Raw genomic sequence first — 19423 nt, 5'->3', positions numbered from 1 at the left:
GACTTTTTCTCCCGCCTTCCCAATTTGGATCGGGATGACAGCAGGGAGTGGGAAGAGGCTTTGGCCTTCCCCAGCACCCTTCCTACTATCCTCTGATGTCCCACATTCTATGATCTCATAAGAGTCTAGGAGACAATCACGACATCCCAGAACAGTAGCAGACACTACAAGTCCCCAAAACCCCTCAATATCATTCTTGCAGATGAGTAAAACATCAAGGGAATTATTGAACCTGTAGCATTTTCTGGCGAGAACAAACTGACCTTTCACCAGAGGGGCACCATAGTGAGGACATTTGTGGCCCAAGGCATAAAATTCCCCATTCTCTTTGACCAGCAAGGCCTTCCCACAGCCCAAATCTACTTCTCGCATCCTAAAGGGAGAGAGACCAAATTTAAAGAACAGCTCTAATATTTCCTTAAGGACAGACTGAACTGTATAACTAACATTATTAGCAGAGGGTCTAACAGAGTGGCAATGCACTCTGGACCATGGAGTTTAAACAAAGAGCTGCTATAGCATAGCGGCAAATCAAAACATTCTCCTATAAGTCTAAAAGTCAAAACAAATCAAAACATTCCCATATAATTCTACAAAAATAATGGCCCCCCTCTCAGTGCATGCACCCATGGTAGAATGTAGGTTTCTTTTGCCTGCAGGATGTTATGCTATGCCAACAACAGTGGTAGGACCATCAGCTGAGAGATGCCAGCTAAGTTCTGCTCCTCTACTGATACATCCCTGATGCCTCCCAGCTCTTGTATCTAATGCCAGTACCAATAACAGGGTCACACACAGCATCAACCAGCATATCCTCCAAGCTCATAACTCTCCCAGCCAGCAAAGGGAGACTTTTGATATTGCCAAGTTCAAGATGGATGTGTGAACATGGTTTTGACTTTTCTCGATGACCTGAGGCAAGCCATGCTTTCTCAGCTGGTGAATTGGCAAACTTGCAAATAATTTTTATTGGGCTCTAGATCTATTGAATCAAGTTTGTGTGTTCTTCAGCCCAGGTTCTGAGTGCCAAAACCTTTGGCAATGACAAACATACACCATCTATTTGCAGGGACAAGCACAAGGACCTCTAAGGATCTCACTACGGCATGTGTTTCAGGGGGAAAGACCCATATGTTTTTCATTCACTGCTAAAGGAACGGGCCTCACTGCATTCCACATTCTGACCAAACCTGCACTTCTTGTTAAAAAATATCCGGGCAGACTGGCATGTACATGAGCTGAGAATAAGATGGGGGGAGGTTACAGCAGCCCTTAAAAGCTACATGATGCAAGAGGCTCTAGTCCAATGGTTCCCAAGCTTTTTGGTAAGGTGACCCACAAGTCCAAATTTACTTGGTATGTTGTTATTCTTTAAGGCGCCATGAGACTCTTGCTTACTTTTGCGGCAACAGACTAATACAGGGACCGCACTAGAACTATGGTCACAGCCAGGGTAGGCAGAAGGCTTTGCTCCCACCTTAATGGTGCCTTAATGGTGCCTCTCTTCCACGTGAGGAGACAATATCCATCCCTTCCTGAAAGGGATGCACTTGGGGAATCTCGTTGCAGTGAAGAAGATATCGGCCCTCTTTCCTTGTCACTGGTCGCCTGGCCACATTGACCAAAATCTCTCAGGGGGGTGCAACGTGCAGAGAAATACTGCGCACCAAGGGCTTCTTGCTACATGCAAGCCCTTGTTTCACAGACACACATAGCAAGCCATTCTGATAGGCACATTGCTAGTTAATACATCTTCAGGGTGCATGCAAAGGTTGCTTTACACTTACTGCCCATTGTCAAGGTCCTTTACGTGGCAAACTGAGGCTTCAACAACATCCTTCAGGTTCCGGTATGGGTTCATGGCAATGGGGTGCTCCTCCAGTTGATAATGCCGGGAAGTCCCATTGGCTTTGTAGATGATAGGGCTGGCTTTCCCATTGGGTGACATCTCCTCTTTGGCTCTCTCTTTCTCTGGCAGCACTACTTCAATTTTTACTTCAACTGCATGAGCAAACAGAAACCTTCATTACACCCGACAGACAAACTTCCAGTGCAAAATTGGCCCCAGTCAAAAATCACCTCTTGGAAAGGTAACACTTGCCTTCATTTGGAAATCTTTAAAAAATGGGCAACTAGAATAGCAGGGATTTTTCTGGGCAGGAATATACATTGTTATAAGCATATGACAATTCAGATAACAAATCTTCAAATGCAAAATGAAGTCATTTCCAGAGAATCTGAATAAACAGGATTCGTTTTTAAAAAAAAAATCCTCTAACCCCTAAAGTTGCAAAGAAAACCCTGATCCCAGGTAGATACCATTTGCTAAACATCTCAAAACAGGATGAGGTTTCCAGTAGTCAAGAACTCTCTTGTTTTGCATACATACCATATCCTCCTGACTCCCCAGATTCCTGTTCTTCTAGCTCTACCCATTGATTCACCACCTACCCAGTTTCCAGTCCTATCACATGAAACTTTCCAAATTCTAAAAGCCACTGACACTTTGAGGTTTTCAGCTGCAGAATTATAGACACACAAGGCAAAAGAGAGCGAAGACTGCTGTGGGGTGGCTCCCATAATCAGAAATATTTGAAAAATATGCTCATTGTTCTTCTGCACATTTTAAAAACTTAATGAATGAATATTAGGAATGTATAAGTGGTTTTCAGAGGAGGGGTGTGGAGGGACGGTCGCAAGGACTCCTGGGGGAGATCCAGTGTGCCTGGGGATACTATGGTCGTAGAGAACCATCACCACATGCTGCAGGTCCTATTTGTGAGAGCCAGGACACCCATTACCTGGTGGGAAGCCTAGCTTTGCTTTCAATGTAAAGCTTCCCCAAGTGCACCCATTCACTGATTTATTTATTCAAATATCTATATCCTGCCTTTCCCTTTGATCCAAGGCAGTTTATAAAGCACAATTTAAAACATACAGAATAAAATAAAAACCCCAATAAGTGTCCTCTAACATATATGTAGTCTATACCCCCCCCCAATTAAAAGCCCTGGCAAATCAAATGGACTTGCAAGCACATGTCGTCAGGGAGACCATTCCACAAAGTGGAGCTACAACAGAAAAGGCACAGGCACTAGGGGAAGATGTGAGCACCCTAAGGGGGGGTACAACAAGCACAGATGGCAACCTGAGGACCGCAACTGGTGCATAGGGACATGTTAGAAAAAGGGGGACACTCACACCGTTTGGGTGAGGGGTAAATCTGCTCTCTGTTCCTCATGTCCTCAGCCACAGAGAACCAAATATCCTGCATAGCCTCCTCCCCGTCTGTATTGTTTTGTGATCACATCACAGTGTGGCAAAACATTAGGCACCAATATATCCATAATCATTCTTCCTCGTGCCACATCTACCCAACACTGCAGTTAATTAGGGAACTATAAAATGAAGCATCCAATGCATTTGAAAGATCAACACAAGTGTTCAATATACTTCAGATATATTTTCTCGGTAATTTTAACTGATAACAATTCTGTAAGGCAAGTGTTATTATCCCCACATCACAAAAGGCTGAAGGTAGCTTCCCTAAAGGGTCAACTTACAGCTTCATAGCAAGATTTGAACTAGGGACTTCCCTGCTCGTGCTCTCGACCAATCGCACCCCATCAGCCCTCTACAGAATATGAGGGAATAAGCATGGCGAGATGCTCATGCTATTTATTTTCCAGCCTGTGGAAGTGTTTGTCAGAGTATCAAGTTGATCATAATAATCTGACAGAGAAAGCTGACAGGTAGCTGTCAGATCTGGGACATCTACGCTGATGCAAGAGGGAGAAATAGCCTTGTATGGTCCCAGGTGAACTGCATCTAACCAGTTTAAAGCAGTAAGGTGATGTAATACTGTGGCCAGGTCTACAGGTGGCCTAATTGGTATCAGGTGCTGGGAATGTATATAAGCTTTTGTAACTCTGTGTTGGTGCGGTTGGGAAGTAGTAGTGGAAGAGAAGTGTACGTGACGGTTTGTCTTTTGTATTTGTGCACTGTAAATTAAACAACACTGTTTTCTATAAAGCAAGAGTTTTGGTGGTGTGTCCTGGAGACCTGCTAATCCACTTGCTCCCACGTCAGTGTTATCAGCCAGACATGGTCTAGAAAATAGTTAATTCAAGGTTGCAAACAAGGGAGGGGGAGAAATCAGAGGTGTAAATCAATCTTCAATGCACATACGGTAATCCTACAAATTACCCTTTCAATGACACATCTATCTTTCTGCTGATCATTTGTGGCATATTGTGAGCACGTAAGATTTAAAAAAAATGAACTCTTGGCCGGTTCACAGATAATATCCAGCCCAGTCACCTGGAGGCAATTCTTGTTAATCTAGTCCCGTGGCATCCTGAAGAAGGTGACCGCCCAGCAAAGGCCTGCTATGTTCCCCTGTAGAAGGCTTGACTGTCCCCTTAATGCTGTTCGGTATGATGAACAGAAATGGACCCTGCTCAGTGAAAACAGCTGCCTGACTGAATAACCTCGCTGGCTCAGCGATGCTGGGAACCCTGCTGGCAGCATGTGCAGGGAGGTAATCAGCCAATCCAGAGCAAAGGCCAGAAGGAAGAGATAAGAAAGATGTGCCTTCTCCTACAGCCGGGGCCTGACTCCAAATGAAGTGGGGGAAAGTTCATACCAAGGAAATGCAGAATGAACATCATCAGTAGCAGAATGACCTCAGGCACCTGTCAGTTCTTTTTCTTTTTTTCTAGTTTAGATTTTATTTCTTCCCTTATCTAGCAATTCTTTAGTCTTATCATAAGGAAAGCTGGATTAGATATAGATGTAAAAGGTAAAGGTAGTCCCCTGTGCAAGCACCGAGTCATTCCTGACCCATGGGGTGACGTCACATCCCGACGTTTCCTAGGCAGACTTTGTTTACAGGTGGTTTGCCAGTGCCTTCCCCAGTCATCTTCCCTTTACCCCCAGCAAGCTGGGTACTAATTTTACCGACCTCGGAAGGATGGAAGGCTGAGTCAACCCTTAGCTGGCTACCTGAAACTAACTTCTGTTGGGATCGAACTCAGGTCGTGAGCGCAATACTGCAGCTTACCACTCTGCGGCAAGGGGCTCTTTCAAGATATAGATGTAGGTGGAGTGAAAACTAGTGGAACATTAACAAACTGAGATATGCAGATGACACCACATTATTGGCAGAAAATAGTGAAGATTTGAAACAACTACTAATTAAAGTTAAAGCAGAAAGTGCCAAAGCAGGATTACAGCTGAACATCAAGAAGACAAAAATAATGACTACTGGGGAATTTCACAACTTTAAGGCTGACAAAGAAACTGAAACTGTTTAAGATTTTCTATTCCTTGGTTCCATCATCAACCAAAAGGGAGACTGCAACCAAGAAATCAAAAGGAGATTGAGACTGGGAAGGGCAGCCATGAAAGAGCTAGAAAAGATCCTTAAATGTCAGGATATGTCGCTAGTGACCAAGGTCAAGATAATTCATACCATAGTGTTCTCCATTACTATGTATGGGTGTGAAAGTTGGACAATGAAGAAAACTTACAGGAAGAAAGTTGATTTATTTGAAATTAGATGTTGAGAGAGAGTTTTATAGATACTATGGACTGCCAAAAAGACAAATCAGTTGTTTCTAGATCAAATCAAGCCTGAACACTCTCTAGAAGCTAAAATGACTAAACTGGGGCTGACGTACTTTGTTCACATTGGAAGACAAGAGTCACTAGAAAAGATAATAATGCTAGGAAAAGTTGAAGGTAATAGGAAAAGAGGAAGATTCAACAGAGATGGATTGACTCTATAAAGGAAGCCACAGCCCTCAGTTTGCAAGATCTGAGCAAGGCTTTTTAACCATAGGACATTTTGGAGGACAATTATAGGGTCACCGTAAATTGGAAGCGACTTAACAGCACTTAACACATGCATACAAACTTCACTGACTTCACTTTGGACATAGGGTAGTAGCCACAGTGAACCATCACTGGCCCTAACTCTGGCATGGTTTGCTGGCAACAGTAAAATTTAGAAGGCCTCAGCCTGGATGCAACATGTTTATCAATAAGCATTGCATATAGATCAAAGGGCTCAACTTAACTTATTAAGTAGACAGGCAAGAGATGTTTTGGTAATAGATTTTTGCCATGAAGCTGTTGATCTGTATTATTAGTTGCTTTGTTTTAAATGCGTCATACGGTCTCTCTCTCTTTCCTAAGTTTTTTTCAGTATAATCCATTGCAATATTTCAGAGCAAACAAATGCAACTATTAAATGTATCTCCAATAATTATCCTTCTCCTATTCCCTATATGTTCCTTAGCAGCAGATGTATGATTTTCAGTCAGATAAAAGTCAGTCCCTAGAATCAAAGTGTGTATCATCAAATATGGCATTGCTAATTAACAATTTCCTCAAAATGACAATGAGGCTCATATCTGGGAAGGAACAACCTCACAATCATTCTGCATTTAGCTAAATTGTGAAGTTTAAAAAAAAAGGTGACTCTTCTCTAGAAGACCTCAAAATGTATTTCTGTGTTAGTTAGTTGGTTATAGCACACAAAATGCTGAGAAAGGTTAATATATATATTTTAGGAGACGAATGCGGTTTTCCCGGAAAAGGCAAATAAAATAGAAAGGCAATAGTGGTTCAATTCAAGATGGTGGGTAACATTAACTATGAATTACATAACTTATTTAGCTGAATACAACCTGTCCCTTTCCAAGGGTTTGAGGCAGGCAACTGTATGCTAATTAATCTACCCTGTCCCCATCTCTCTGGTCACCACCAGTATGCATAAAAACATCTTTACTGCTTTGGGAAGATACACAGGCTCAGGCTGTGGTGAATCTCCAGAAGATAAAAATTCCACAGAGGATTCATTTCTGTGCACTCTTGCAGACCTGGCTTGGTACATAAATGGTATATGTAAAAGAGCTCTTCATCTTAAAAGTCCTGGAAGAATAAAGAAACAGAGGCAGTCTCTGAGGTAAATGCGGTCCAAGCCATTTATGGTTCTGTAGATCATTGCCAACACCTTGCATTATGCCCCTGAAGGAAACAGGGAACCGGATGACTGCTTTATTTTCTCCTGGTGATCCACCCTAATCAGGATGCTGCATGTATCAACAGAAGCCTCCAAAGCTGTCTTCACATAGCCACATTCCACAGGTATTCCCAATTCAAACATGATTTTTAAAAGCTGCCTTTGAGAAGGGCTGATTGTTAGCATGTATTCTGATTCTTCTGAGTTTGCGCACGTCATTGTGCCCCCTGCCACCAAAGCAGAAGTGGAACATGATGTTGTTGTACCGTGTCCAGGTCTCATACAGTCAATACAAATGATGTGATGTTGTATAAGGTGAACAGATGACCTGGCCTTAGCTTGATGCTTACCCAATGACCATTGATAGCTGTTGACCACTCCAAGCAACTGAAACTTCCAAGTCAATGCTTCCTAGCAAGGGCTTAAAGGTGTGTCAGCAATTTTTGCCCCACAATCCAGGTCTGGGTACCAAACACTGCACATGCGACCCACACTGAAATAAAAAATGCTCTCCAGGGCTGCTTCAGGTTGTGGAAATGGAACTAAGAGGAGTCAGGCTGAAGCCCCTTCTCCCCTCGTGCCATGGTCCCAATCAGAATTGGCGCCATGCGGAGCTTGGTACCTTAGTTCCCACCAACTGCCATCTGACTCTAAGAGTATGACTGTAAAAGTATGAGAGCTGGGTTGGGGAAGCCAGATCCAACTCAAGGGAAAAGTCACATCTAGTTTGGCACTAAGAGGTACAGTCTGCGTTTTGCAGCTGGACTGAAGCAGCGGGCTTTTCGCAGACGAAGTGAGAGGTCGGTGTGATTTGCTGGGGGGGGAGAGGTGCTGTTTTAAACAGTAGCACTGTGTTTGGGCATTTCAGCCCTCCCCATGCTATTAACCTTACATATTTGTAAAAAAAAAAAAAATCAAATACTGTAAAAACACTAAGTTTTAGACTTTTGGAACCTGGCCTTAGAAATTTCTGCCCATGTACCATGTCTGTCCTTAAAGAGTGGCAACCCTAAACTGTGACCCAGTGGCAGAGCCCATTATTTATATATGCCACAAGTCCCAAGCTCAATCCCCAGCTAAAAGGAACTCAGGTTGGGAGAAAAAACTTTCTCTGCTTGAGTCCCAGAAAAACTGTTGCCACTCTTGCGGAGACAAGACAAAGGTAGAAACCATATGTGCATCATCAAATGCAGGAAGATTATAATGTGACTGTTAAGTCTCATTTCCTGTGTGGCAGCCGACTGATTCAGAAACCCAGTGCAAGCATTTTTAAAACTGCCTTCCTGGTTTTTACACACCAGCACCAGCAGAACAGCTAAGAAATGCTTTAAATGGCATATGTGAATTTTGGTCCGACAAGACTGTCATTTGGTATAAGGCAGTATCACAAGCTGTTCGACAGTCATCTGCTGGTGCTGTCTAATCCACCATCCACGGGATGCACAGTGCATTATTTGCACATACTGTTCATTCATTAGGCAGAGTAGGGCGCAGAGCAATTTCAACATCCCTTACTGGGTGGTCATAATTTCAAACAGCTACCTTTATCACCCACATTTGTATTTTCATTTTAAAGTATTTACAAAATGCGGACGGGAAAGCTTTTTCCCCAAGCAACACCTGGTTGATTTGCATTATTAAGAGGTACTAAAAACTTTTAACTGGTAGGTTAATTAACTAAAGCTTTGATTGGGCCCATTTTAAGCAGTTTGGGCAAATTTTAATTGCCACGGTTGTATCTTAAAGACACACTGTTTATTTTTGGCATCTCTTTCGATGCTGGCATGGAACAGGGAATGAAAAAAAGACAATGATAAAGATGGAATTTCCTTCAGACAACATGCAATAACTGGTTTGTTCAATGGTAAATGTTGTCATTATTTCAAGAAAAGTACTAAACTGAAGCTTTGGTGATCTGCAAATTTTGCTTACAATTAATTAATCAATCATTTAATATACAGATGATCAATTTGCCAAAATTAATTAATCAGTTCATAGCCCTAATTATCAGTATTAAGATACTGTAATTCTTTAGTGATTGAATCCTCAATTAAACCATTCATCATTTTCTCCCAGGATTGAGGGTAGGCAGGCTGGCTGGCTCATATTTACCCAGTGAATTCCGTTTACTCATTTTATACACTGACATACTGGCTTCAGCTTTTTTCCAGTCCTCTGGAACATCCTCAGTATTCCAAGATCTATTAAAAATCAGCCTCAATGGTGCAGAGAGCTCCTCGGCCAATTCTTTTAAAGCGGTAGGGTGCAAGTTATCCGGTCCTGCAGATTTAAAAACGTTCAGCTTTAGTAGATGCTACTTAATCTCTTCTGTGGTAGGAATACGTTAAGCACTGCAAAATATGAAAACCCTCTGAAGCTTATTTCCCAACACAAAGCAGAAATAATTGCTGAGTAGGTATGTTTGTTTCTTTCCATGACTGCCAATTTTAACAATTCTTTGGCCATTTATGCTTGGCAATTAGCAGCGAGTTCCAGGCTGAAGTGCCCTGCATATTTTTTTGAGTTTTTAACGCTGAACCATCATTCAGAAAGCGACTGCAAAGCCTGAAGTCAGCGCATACCTGCTTCGCATTTCTTAAGAGCCCTTTTCACATGATCTTTTGTGTTTGCTCCGCCCATGCCTCAAAGAATCCCCTCAAGGAAGCATGCAAAATCTCAGCTGCACGTTAGCCATGCAACTGGCGATGCTCATGGCTATGCAAACGAAGGGACGAAGGAGCAGGCGAGTGGGGGGTGGGTGGAATTTCTCCTTTTGCATCGGGACCATGAATAGGCATTTTAAAGGTTGCATTTAAAAAAAAGAGCTTTGAGCGAGCATCACAATTGACCCTGCATAAGACCCTGCATAAATGGCCTAACATAACTAATAATGAAGAAAGACGTAACACCAAAGAAATTGCAAGTGCTTCTCTCTACACACGCACATGCCTGTTCAAAAGCTACAGTGGACGCACATACAATCTGTGTAGAATGCACACTTGATTCTTATTTTAATACATGTGTTGGGTAATTCTCATATTACATTGAACACATGTACAGCTGAACAAATGAGACCACACTCACACTTATCCAGATACTGGTCCCTGATTTCAGTTGTAATGTGAATACACAGTGGCTCTTTCTTGCAAGCAGATATATGCATGTGCACGCAGGATATACGTGCATTCACTGTAAGGCGTGAACAGGGCTAGTGTGAGCCTGACTTCACAAATGACATGACAGAAGTACACAGAGGCTCAGTCACCATCAGCCTTGCCCTTCCTCAGTGCTTCAGCAACTGCCTGCTTCCTTATGACCACAGTCATCATAATCAATATCAACCTAATCAGCATTATAGCACCACATAGCCAGCGTGATGTAGTGGTTAGCAGCAATGGACTCTAATCTGGAGAACCGGGTTTGATTCCCCACTCCTCCACATGAGCAGCGGACTTTAACCTGGTGAACCCGGTTGGTTTACCCCCTCTTACACATGAAGCCAGCTTGGTGATCTTGGGCTAGTCACAGTTCTCTTACAGCTCTCTCAGCCTCACCTACCTCACAAAAAGTGTCTGTTGTACGGAGAGGAAGGGAAGGAGATTGTAAGCCGGTTTGATTCTCCTTAAAAGGTAGAGAAAATCGGCATATAAAAACCAACTCTTCTTCTGTCTGTGCAATTGGTTGTTTATTTCCTCTCTTAAAAACTCTCAACAACTTTTAAAAAGAAAAGTTGCATAACTGAGGCAGGGAGTGGTGATGCATGATGCCACAGGTGCTAGCCCATTAGCATTCCTGCTTCTCTACTTACTCCCCAATCTCTTTCTACCAGACTTTCACATCCTGGTTTGCCCTCTGCCACTATAGGGCCTTCTGAGCCCGTCTTATTCCACTACAGCTCCTTCCTCCAGCACCAGTGTGACATGTGGTCCGGCCCTTATTAGTTTTTGCCAGTTGATAAAACAGGAGAAAAATTAAGTTAAAAGCCCCTCCCTTATACCAAGCTGTCTCTCAGTGCATTGCAGTCATAAATGCTCATTTGGATATACTTTACAAAGACACAGAATTCTAAAGATTCTGCTGTTGCTCACAGATGACTAAAGGCTCTCTGCACATGCTCAGGGGCATTCCTTTCAAAGATTTCAGGGCTAGCACTGGAAAGAGGCTCTGGGTTGTAGGTAAGCTCCATTTTCCCTCAAACAAATTGAACTTCATGGGGCCACCACAGAAAAGCAGTCACATGCTTCTTGATTAAACACTTGCCAACTGCATTCACACCAGGGGTAGAATTTTCCTTCGGAAGCTTTGCAGAGGGTTTAACCTTTCAGAGAACACTGTCCAAGGACAGCTTCATCTTGCCAGCTGAACTGAAGAAGAGTTAAGAAACATTTTTTTAAAAATAAATCTCTTACTTGTCAAGAATGTTAGGGCCAAAGTAGATGTTACAGAATCCATGGGTCCGACCCATGGACACTGATGCTATTTTAGAGAATAATTCGGCCATTTAAAAATGATGCGAGGCGGATCTATGGTGTGGGAGGACCGGTTGATCTTGTTTTTCCCCCTGCATGCCTTAAGTGCCAAAACTGCCATGCACACACAAGTACTGGCCAGCATGCCCTCCTACAAGAGATCCCCCCTCCAACTCCTGCTAATACTAGCTAGAAATGCTTCGACTCTGTCCGTTCACCCTACACAGCACATCCCCTACAGAGCACTACTCTAAAGTCCCACAAAAGTCTGCAAGTGAAGTGCGCGTTCAGGGACACATCCACCACCTGTAAAGGAACACTGAAGATTCTTTTGTTAAATCTCCAGGCCCCATCAGGTATCCTTTTATACAAATTCCTACTCTTAGGCCCATCCACAGTAATCCATCGGCAATCTCTCAACTCCATACATTTGTATCCCTTTGGGAACGGTTAGAATCGTCTGTGCAACTATGTATGTGATTTGATGTATCCCATGTGGAACTGAAGTCTATCAATATACTTAAGTTGCTTTTTTCATCCCGATGGGAGAATTGAAAATACCTTAAATCCTGCATAAGGAAACATGCATGTGAAGTGATTCTAATTGAAACGGGGCTGAAGAAGAAATGAAACGATCGTTCCCCTGCAACAACAATTATATATGAAGACATTGTTCCAGACTTTACTTGCTATGAACTTTGATACTTGTACCTTTTGGACTGTTTAGTTTAATTGTATATATGTAATTATTTATTTATGGTCACTTTATGCACTTTAATACACTTTGTTCTATATAGCAGTTGTAAGTTCCTTCAGCCGTACTCTGTGCTCATTTCCTAACCTTTGGTAACAGTACAGTGGTGTTTATTTTGGTTGCTCAACCTCCAGGTACTAGCTGGAGATCTCCTGCTGTTACAACTTACCTCCAGCCAATAGAGATCAGTTCACCTGGAGAAAACGGCCACTTTGGCTATTGGATTCTATGGCATTGAAGTCCCTCCCCTCCCCAAACCCTGCCCTCCTCAGGCTCCACCCCAAAAACCTCCCACTAGTGGCTAACAGGGACTTGGCAACCCTACTGTGTGCCCAGCTCCCCTACAGCCATGACTGCAATGTTGTGTTGACCAGACTAAGTGAGGAGTTCCATGCCTGAAGCTTAATTCCCATGGGGATCATGGAACACAGGAAGAGGAGCTTCAGCCTCCCCCTATATCATTTTCTCAACCTAAAACAGCCTCAGGGACCTACTATTTACTGATGTGGCCAAATAGCGGCTCTCCGGGGCTGTTTCAGGCTGGGAAAATGGCACAGTGGGAAGACTTATTCCCCTTCACCCTGTGGCCCCACCTGAATTGGGCCCCCACACACCCTGAATTAAATTATAAGCGTGGATCTCCTAGTGCACATCTGTCCCTGAGCAGAAGCGGGGAAGGGAGACAATGTAAAGTACAGTTAGACCCAGAGGTATTCTAGATAATACCTTCTGCAAAAAGGTGCCAGCATATTCCTTTGGAACAGACCCAGAATTTCCCAACAGCTGCTTTATAATCAAGAAGTGTAACCCCTTGGTCTGTGCAAGTAACTTGTAAGAACAGAGAGTACTAAAACCACCTATCATCATGAAATGTCACATCACCTACAGAATGCACAATGGGCAAGTGTCATCTTAAGAGAAGAATAAAGATACGTTAAAAAGAACATTACCACAAGTACAACAACATAATATGTGTGACAGAATATAAACATTCCGGATGCCACAGGGAATATGTTAGGAAAATGAATAACTACAGACATTCATACCAGTTTCAGAAATTGCAAGTCAGCAATAGCAAAAAAAGGCATGAACTATCTATTGCCGAACCGTTTAATGATCACAGTCTTTCATACTTGAAAATATTATTTCCAATAGAAAAACCATCCAATCCTTGGATGCCTTAACATCCCAAAGCCATAAGTAAAAGAATGGTAACATATTTCTACCAGTGCTATTAATTCTTATAGCTTTCTTGCACATGGGATTTGCATGTAGTTTCAGCATCACCACCCCTGATTCTGTTTGTCCAATGGAAACGGTCTGGGAGGGTGAACTATTTGGCTTGTTGCAGAGTACTTTGTAATAACCCTGGGAAAGACATTTACCCCCTCAGAATAAATATGCATTTCTTTCAACACATGTACATAACTTGTCATGAACCAAAGATGAGATAGCGTTAAAAAATAATTATACACATTCACAGAAGTAGGGATGGCCTATCAACAGCTATATTAGCAAAACTAAACCTCCAAGTCTAGAGGCAGTATACCTGAGAATGCCAGAAACAGGGGGACCACCTCCGTACTGTCCCAGAGGAATCTAGCAAGCTGCTGCTGGAAACAGGAAGCTAGATCAACAAACCTTTGTTTGATCCATCAGGGCTCTTCCAATTTTTTTAAAGCGCGTAAGAGCATAGGGATTCTGTCACCACCTCTGCATTTCTACAGAGGCCTGGCAGAGCTAAGAAAACATTTAAATGAATAAATAACGACAACCAAGATGAATAAGTAACAACACAAACCTTGCCAACCCAACGCCAGGCACCCGAAGCTGCAACCCTACACTTGAGATTCATTTACCAAGACTTCTCCATGTGCACAGCTCCTTCCCATGAGAGGCCATCGCATGATGCGTAGGTTTGGGGCACATGCAATCAGGACTACCCTGCCCAAGAGAGGAAAGCAAACGACTCCACGTACCCTTGTTGCACATCTGCTGAAGAATCAACGGGGAGGGGCTGGGGCTCAGTGGCAGAGCATCTGCTTGGCATGCAAAAGGTCCCTGGCTCAATCATCGGCATTTCTAGTTAAAATGATCAGGTGGTAGCTGATGTGAAAGACCTCTTCCTGAGACCCTGGGGAATTGCTGACAGTCTGAGTAGACAATACTGACTTTGATGGACCAGTGTGTGTTTGCGTGGTCCACAGGCACCTTTGGGGACAAGGGAAACCCTACCCAATCAAACAGCAGAATTATGATAAACTTTCTGGTGGCTTGGGCACTACATTATTGGGACAGGAGACTCTTTGGGTTCTTTGCTTCAGCTTTTTGGACCAGCTCTCCTTGAGGATGTTTCAGACGTGGCAATTTAGAGTCAACTTTTATTGTGTGAAAAGGTTACCACATAATATAACTATGAACAGAAAGTTGGGATAACATCCCTTTAAATGAAGAAAGTAAGTAAAATATTGGGGCGCAACAACACTTTTCAACATAGCTCCGTAATTCTTCCCCCCAAACAGAGAAGAGAGAACATCAGCTGGGACTGCAATTTAAAGGGGAGTCCGGTGTGGAGCCAGAGAGTATTTCAACTTCCCCCTTACACCACTTTTCCAGTGTAAAAATGGGAGCAGGAAGTTACTCCCTCCCTGCCTTCCCTGTGCTGGTTTCCCCTTGGAAATGCAGCCCCAATAGCTGCTTTCCACTGGGGGGGAATAGAATCACGTAACAACAAGTAACATATACTCATTAATGCTTCTCAGCCATAACAGAATCCTTTTGTGCTTAGCAGTGGTACAGCAGGGAGCTGCTATGTCAGAGCCCAGGCAAGCTGACGCGCCAGGGAATGTGCAATTACTGTGAATGGCATGGAGCTAAATTTAAAAAGCTTAACTGTTCAGTTCTGCTGGAATTCAGAATTAAAGCCAGCTGTATGTTCCTTACCGGTCATTAACAAATGACATGAACAATTGTAGGCATACCCCCTTGGGGCCCAAGGAATTTCAGAACTTTCTTCGGAAGACAGGAATATTTAAAAGCCAGAAACACTCTACGAACTTTGAAAATAGATGGCTGCCTTTTCTAGACTATGTGGGAAAGGGGGCATCACGAAGTAAACGATGCCCACAAAACTATCGTATGATTTGCATTTATTAAGTTCTGCTAAGTGAATACAACAAATGGTATGACTTCTGTAAAAAGTACTGATGTATAATATTGGAACATATATTGGAACCGAGTATTGAAACATATCTCGACTGCACGATGTTTAACCTACTGTTGTTCTATTTTTATTTTGTTGTTGTTGCTGTTATTATAATATAAACTTAAAATAAAGAGTTTTTAAAAAGCCGGAAACAAAAGCACGCATTAACTTTTATTAAGCCCAATCAAAATAATACAAGACAATGTGCAAACTTTCAAGTTCTGTACAATTTTTCATCAGGCTGAATGTTATTTTAAAAAGGGGAGGGGGGACATTCTCAGGCCATGAAGCTAAGGTTTCTTTGTCCGAATCCTGTGTAGAATGCTTTGGGCTTAGGGTGTGGCTAGAGTCAGGTTGCACCCTTTGTGTGATGGAACAAGAAGCAAAAAGGGGAAAAAGAGGAAGCACTCCAATTCAAAGCACAACCAATAGTTGATCAAATGTCTCTCTGATACCAAATGGCAAACACAGGGCTAAAGCAAAAGAAAAACACAGTGGCCATTTATGCAGGGGAGGTTTTGCCTTGGGTTTGCCGATCTCTTAGCTGCACATTTTCCCCATCCGAATTCTTAAAACTCAAAAATAAGCCCCCATGCAGAGTTTTGAGAATTTGGATGGGGGAAATGTGCATCTAGAGAGCGGCAAATCCAAGGCAAAACCTCCCATGCATAAATGGCTGTGACTCCTTATATTAACAATATTGCAGATACATTGATGCACTAAGTAAAGAGTTGATGTCATATTTAATATTTAAGTTCAGCACCTCAGCTGTCACTACACTGGGATGTAGCTGGTGCAGCACAAATCCCCAAAGGGTGGGGGGGGGAAGAAACTTCATCCAAAATGCTGGGATCAGCTCCACTCTACTCTGTGCTCTTCTTCCTCTGCCACTAGCTCCCAAGTTTATGTGGTTAGAGCGCTGGACTAGGATCTGGGGGACCCAGGTTAAAATCTCCACTCTGCTAAGAAGCTTGCTGGGTGAATTCAGATCAGTCACTCGTTCTCAGTCTACCCTACCGCACAGGGCTGCTGTGAAGATAACATTTATTTATTTTAAACATTTTTATGCTGCCTTTCACCCAAACAGGGTCCACAAGGCAGCAAACACAAAAAAATATTAAAATGTCTGAGCAATTAAAAATACAGTTCAAAATATAAAATAGTTCAATTTAAAAAACAAGCAAACAACACTAGCAGGAGAGCCAGTAACCAGAGCCAGATGAAACAAAAAAAAAGTCTTCACCTACTGGAGAATGACACTGATAGAGGGAGGGAGACAAATCTTGCTAGGGAGGGCATTCCAAAGTTTTGGTGCCACAACCAAGAAGGCCCTTTCCCAGGACACCACCTATCTAGCTTCAGATAACAGGGGCAACTGAAGCAGGGCCTCCAAAGATGACCAGAGTGTACAGTTAGGTTCATATAGGAAGAGGCGGTCCATAAGGTATAGTGGTCCTAGGCTGTACAGGGCTTAAAACTGAAGAGCCCAGATCAATGTACTCCACCCGAGGTCCTTGGAGGAAGGGCAGGATAAAAATGTACTAAATATATAAACAAACATGGACCAGCAACACAGTCTTAACCTGAATTCAGGTTGGAGGACATTGTCCTCAGTCTGGCACTATCATGACACAATTCCCTACCACACAAGGAGCAAACAATCAAAATAAATTCAGAAACTCCAATTGGTGCAGAAAGCCACGGGTTGGCTATTATCGGCAGCTAGACAGACCATACATATTATTCTCATGCCACAGTCACTCCACTGGCTGCCTATCAGTTCCCGGGCTCGATTTAAAGTATTGCCTATCACATACAAAGCCCTTCATGGCCTTGGACATCTGCAAGACAGTCTCTCCCACTATGCTTCGCCACGACAGCTTTGCTCATCTGAGCAAGGTCTTCTGCAGGTGCCAACCTGCAAACGGGCAAAATGAACAACTGCCCGTTCACGTGTCTTCTCCCTTGTGGCTCCCACCTTGTGGAATGGTCTCCCTGAGGAGGTCAGGAAGGCTCCCACCCTCCTGGCTTTTCGCAAACTATGCAAAACTGAATTATTCAAAAGGGCTTTTCTATGCAGGCAATACGGTTGCACTGTATTAAATGATTCACAAAGTTACTTGGATAAATTATTAGGGACTGTGGTCTATACTACTGTGTTTAGCTTGCTGAAACTGTGTGTGTGTTAAGTGCTGTCAAGTCGCTTCCGACTCATGGCGACCCTATGAATCAACGTCCTCCAAAGTCTCCTATCTTTGACAGCCTTGCTCAGATCTTGCAAATTGAGGGCTGTGGCTTCCTTTATTGAGTCAATCCATCTCTTGTTGGGTCTTCCTCTTTTCCTGCTGCCCGGCTGATACTAGGGTCCTACTAAGTAATCTTTTTGCATTGTTTAATGTGTCATGTTAATACTCATGCTTTGCTTCAGTTCTGTTTTTACATTTCTGATTGGTTCTACAACCCTAATCCTATTGTATTGTTTACTGAATATCATATCTTGTAGATTATATTGACTCACTCTGTGTAAACCACCTTGGGCCTAAGCGAGAGAGGAAGACTATAAACAACACAAATAAATAAATAAATAACATGTTAAAGTAAGCAAAGAATAGGGAAATTTATGGGCTTAGACCTATTTCACGCTAAACTTGGGTATGTAAATAGGTCACTTGCAGACCAGAAGAAATACCACCAGTTGCCTTTTCCAAACTGGAAAAGAGCTGGGCCTTATTTCTCAGTAGGCTGTTGGTGTGCCACAAATGACTTACATAGGCATGTATGGACTGGTCAGCTACTAAACAATAACTGTTCTGAATTTTTATGAAAGGCTTATATTCTAACCCTATTTTCACTGCAAGACCTGCCTCCTAGAATCAATGTAAAGACTGTGTCGGAATTTGAAAGCAGTGTGACTCGGGGCTGGGCGCCTGAAAGCTTCAAAGAAACATGCTCTCAAAGGGCAGTAGAGCCAGGCGCCAGTTTCACCCTAAATTCTATTCCCCATACAAACTCATTTCTACTGCAAAGTTTAAAACCTGTTTGAGATGAGTCCCCGTACTGTTTGCTTACTATGGTTCACTTCTTAGCAAGGGATTTTGTCCCCGGTAGCTCAGCCCCCTCCCCAATTCCAATGTTTCTGGTGTTACCTCCCAGAGTGTCTAAGCTCTGAATGTTTAATTAAAGTCATCCCAATTCACTGTGCCCAGACTGAAACGACGTTTTCTGTGGATTAACCAATGGCTTTAATCCCTCCATGTAAAAGCAAAGAGAATTAAAATTCTCCACAGAGCTCTCCCTGTGGAGTGGCCTGACCTAGTTTAATCGCAGTGCCTAACTAGAAGGCAACATGGGACCATGAGAGAAGAGGCATTTTGAAGAGCGGTTCACCTGGTTTGGGTTTGGAAAAACATCCTCCCATGATGAGCCAAGCAGAAGGAAGGAATCCCGAAAGAAGAGGAGGGGCAGATCAAACAGTGGAGACTTCAGCCCAATCTCCAGAAGACATGGACCTCCAAGGCAGAGCGTGCGCAAATCAGGAGCCACAAAGAGTCCTCATGGCAGCAGCGGCAGCAGACATCTCTGCTAAAAATGGCCGCTCACATCCACTTTGGTCACCACAAGCATTATGCGTCATGACCTAAATCAAATAAAAAACTCAGTTAAGATGGTAGCTAATGTTTTTCAAAAGCAGTCAAAATCGCTCTGGAGCTTCTGATATTTTTTTTTAAAAAGGGTAGTGTTGAATATGTTCCAGGCATCTCTGTGATTGAAACACACGTACACACACAAAAATCCTCTAATTTTGTGTGGAAATAAGTACCTCATATTCTAAAGCCCATACCTCTCTTGGCTGGCAGCAGTGGAAAGCATAAGACAACATTTGCTAAAGGCTCAGAAAACAAAGGCATTCCTAGGCGATTAAAATGGTTTTCATTTTTCCCCATTCCCTCGTAACGAATGGGAATACC

The 19423-nt window shown here is 42.9% G+C and overlaps 1 protein-coding gene across 2 annotated transcripts in view; it reads right to left on the bottom strand.

The window, feature by feature from the left end:
• AIFM3 (apoptosis inducing factor mitochondria associated 3) overlaps positions 1-18930 on the bottom strand; it is a 40361-nt gene extending 21431 nt beyond the window's left edge. Inside the window, exons 1-3 of one of the 2 annotated variants that reach the window (XM_056859821.1) lie at positions 18843-18930; positions 1788-2001; positions 264-373 (exon numbers count right to left, since the gene is read on the bottom strand). In XM_056859821.1, the coding sequence (XP_056715799.1) occupies positions 264-373; positions 1788-2001; positions 18843-18873 (355 nt within the window). In that variant the 5' untranslated portion in view covers positions 18874-18930. Of the gene's footprint in view, positions 1-263; positions 374-1787; positions 2002-14109; positions 14183-18842 lie in introns of those variants that run through there. The other variant, XM_056859820.1, reaches the window with a different exon arrangement.
• Between the last annotated feature and the right edge of the window lie 493 nt (positions 18931-19423).

Source organism: Euleptes europaea, chromosome 13, assembly GCF_029931775.1.
Source record: "Euleptes europaea isolate rEulEur1 chromosome 13, rEulEur1.hap1, whole genome shotgun sequence".
Taxonomy (NCBI): Eukaryota; Metazoa; Chordata; class Lepidosauria; order Squamata; family Sphaerodactylidae; genus Euleptes; species Euleptes europaea.
The sequence above is the reverse complement of the archived record's forward strand: the minus strand, read 5'-3'. Positions and strand labels throughout refer to the sequence as shown.